Source organism: Psammomys obesus, unplaced genomic scaffold (genome assembly GCF_907164565.1).
Source record: "Psammomys obesus unplaced genomic scaffold, mPsaObe1.curated_primary_1811, whole genome shotgun sequence".
Lineage (NCBI taxonomy): Eukaryota > Metazoa > Chordata > Mammalia > Rodentia > Muridae > Psammomys > Psammomys obesus.
The window spans coordinates 727,480-729,791 of record NW_026596130.1 but is presented as its reverse complement, the minus strand read 5'-3'; the positions used below and the strand labels follow the sequence as shown (position 1 = coordinate 729,791).

The 2,312-nt window shown below is 56.5% G+C and overlaps 1 protein-coding gene across 1 annotated transcript in view; it reads right to left on the bottom strand.

Annotated features, from left to right (window-relative positions):
• Ly6g5c (lymphocyte antigen 6 family member G5C) overlaps window positions 1-1,405 on the bottom strand; it is a 4,256-nt gene extending 2,851 nt beyond the window's left edge. The window contains exon 1 of the mRNA XM_055591972.1: window positions 1,286-1,405. Coding sequence (XP_055447947.1) covers window positions 1,286-1,405 — 120 coding nt within the window. The remainder of the gene's footprint in view (window positions 1-1,285) is intronic.
• Window positions 1,406-2,312: the final 907 nt, after the last annotated feature.

The window sequence follows — 2,312 nt, the reverse complement described above, 5'->3', positions numbered from 1 at the left end:
TCCCCTCCTCCTCCTCCTCTTCTCCTCCTCCTCTCCTCCTCCTCCTCTCCTCCTCCTCTTCTTCTTTCTTATAAGTTTAGAAGTGTTTGTTTGTTTGTTGACTTTGATTTTGCTGTCTCGAGACAGGGTCTCTCTGTGTAGCCCTGGCTGTCCTGGACTCACTCTGCAAACCAGGCTGACCTCGAACTCACAGAGATCCATCTGCCTTTGCCTCCCAGAGTGCTGAGATTACAGACGTGTGCCACCGCGCCTGGCTTTAAATGGAGGTTTCTGAGCGTTCCTCTGTGTAGCCCTGGCTGTCCTGGAACCTGCTCTACAGAATAGGCTGGCTTCTAACTCAGAATGATCCCCCTGCTTCTGCCTCCCGAGTGCTGGAATTAAAGTCATGTGACCCCGCCACCTGGCTTGAACATGCTGTGGTGTTCAGAGGTGAAAACAAGAGCCCACGCGAGACAGGGAAGGTCTGTGTCCTGAAGACAGGAGCCCTCAGGTAACCTCTCGATCCATGCCTTAATCCGTGTCCAGTCCCTGGACAGGCTCACGTTAGAGGCAAGCTACCGAAGTGGGGTCTCCCCCAGACTGCACGCATGCACAGCACCCTCTTCCCTGGTCCTTGGTCCACACCACGTGTTAAGGGCCCAGGCCTAGCAGCAGGTGGCTTAGTATTCGGAGACGTGGCCGCCAGCTGAGGCCAGCCACCGAGTTCAGTGTCCTTCCACCCGGTGGGTCCTGGCTCTCGCTCTCTGCCTCCACTCCGGCCCTCTGTTTTGTGTCACACTTGGAACTGGAGAGGGTCCCTGAGGGTCTGCCGAACACTCGCTGACACGGCAGTGAGGCTGTGTCCCCAGAGCCCTCCTCTGGGGGACCATCAGTCCTTTGCAGTCGCTGGACATTCTGTGATAGCTGCCCACGATGTCATGCCTGCCGCTGGCTTCACCTGTGCGTCCTGGACACAGGCACCCAGACCCTTGGAGAAACCAGTTTCCCCACCTAGCTGGCCTGACCACCCCTCTGACCCTTTGGAGCAGTGGTCCTCAAACTGTGAGTCACAACCCCTTTGAAGGCCAAACGACCCTTTCACGGGGCCACATATCAGGTGTCCTGCGTATCAGATATTTACACTAGGATTCATAACAGTAGGGAATCACAGAACTGAAGCAGCATTGGGATAATTTTATGGGTGGGGTCACCACAGCACGAGGAGCTGTGTGAGGAGCTGTGTGAGGAGCTGTGTGAGGGGCAGTGTTAGGAGGGTGAGAACTCTGCTCTGGAGCCAGCCGCTTACCAAGAACCAAGTTCCCCAGGGCAGCTGTAGAAAGAGGGCAGCAGACAGGGCCGGGCTGGCCCTGTGGAGACTCAGGGGCCCCCGAGTCCAGCTGGCCGCAGGGCCTACCATGAAAAGCATGGCTCCCCTCCAGCCTGCAGCCTGGGCTTATGCTGGCGGGAGAGAGGCTGGCCGGGGAGGGGGGGGGCAACACTCTGAGGTGGAAAACAACCCCGGAACAGCCAGTTCTGGGTGTCCTCAGCCCACAGCCACTCTGGGCCCTAATAGCCTGGCTTGAGGCAGGAACTCGGAAGGATTTGACCTGTTCGTTTCCTTTTCTGGTGCTCTGATAAAATCCCAGACAGATGTAAGGAGGATGTAAGCAATGTGAGGGAGAAGCACTGATTTTGTGTACTTTTTTATTTATTTGTTGTTACTATCGTCTTCCTCGGTACCACCGTCATTATTGTTTCTGTTTTCAAGACGGGATTTCACTGCGTAGCAATGGCTGCCCTGGAACTCTTTATAGACCGTTGGCCTTGAACTCAGAGATTCACCGGCCTCTGCCTCCCAAGTGCTGGGGTTCAAGGGTTGCGCCATCACGCCCGGCAAACGGGTTTATTTCAGCGCGTATTTCCAAACAGGCGTCCAGCATGGCAGGGCAGCCACGCTGACAGGAGCCACACGCAGCTGTGGTCGGGAGCAGGGAGCAATGGAGGTGTGCCCTTAGGCTCATGCTTGCTCGCTGAGTGTTTGTGTGTCTGCGCATGTGCGCACACACGTGAATGTGGGTGGCCCTATCTGACCATGAGGGCCAGCAGAGGGCGCCACAACTGCTGAGCTGGAGTTTTGTTGCCATCCTGAGCGAGCAGCAAGTTCTCTTAGCCTCTAAGCCATCTGCCCAGCCTGGCCTTTTCCATTCTTCTAGAGTTCAGAGCTCCTTCCTAGGGAGCTGAGCAGCCTACCTCCATTAGTGAAGATAATTCCCCACTGAGGCTGCTCCAGGCCACAGCAGACCGTGTTAAGCGATGGGCGGGGGGGGGGGGGG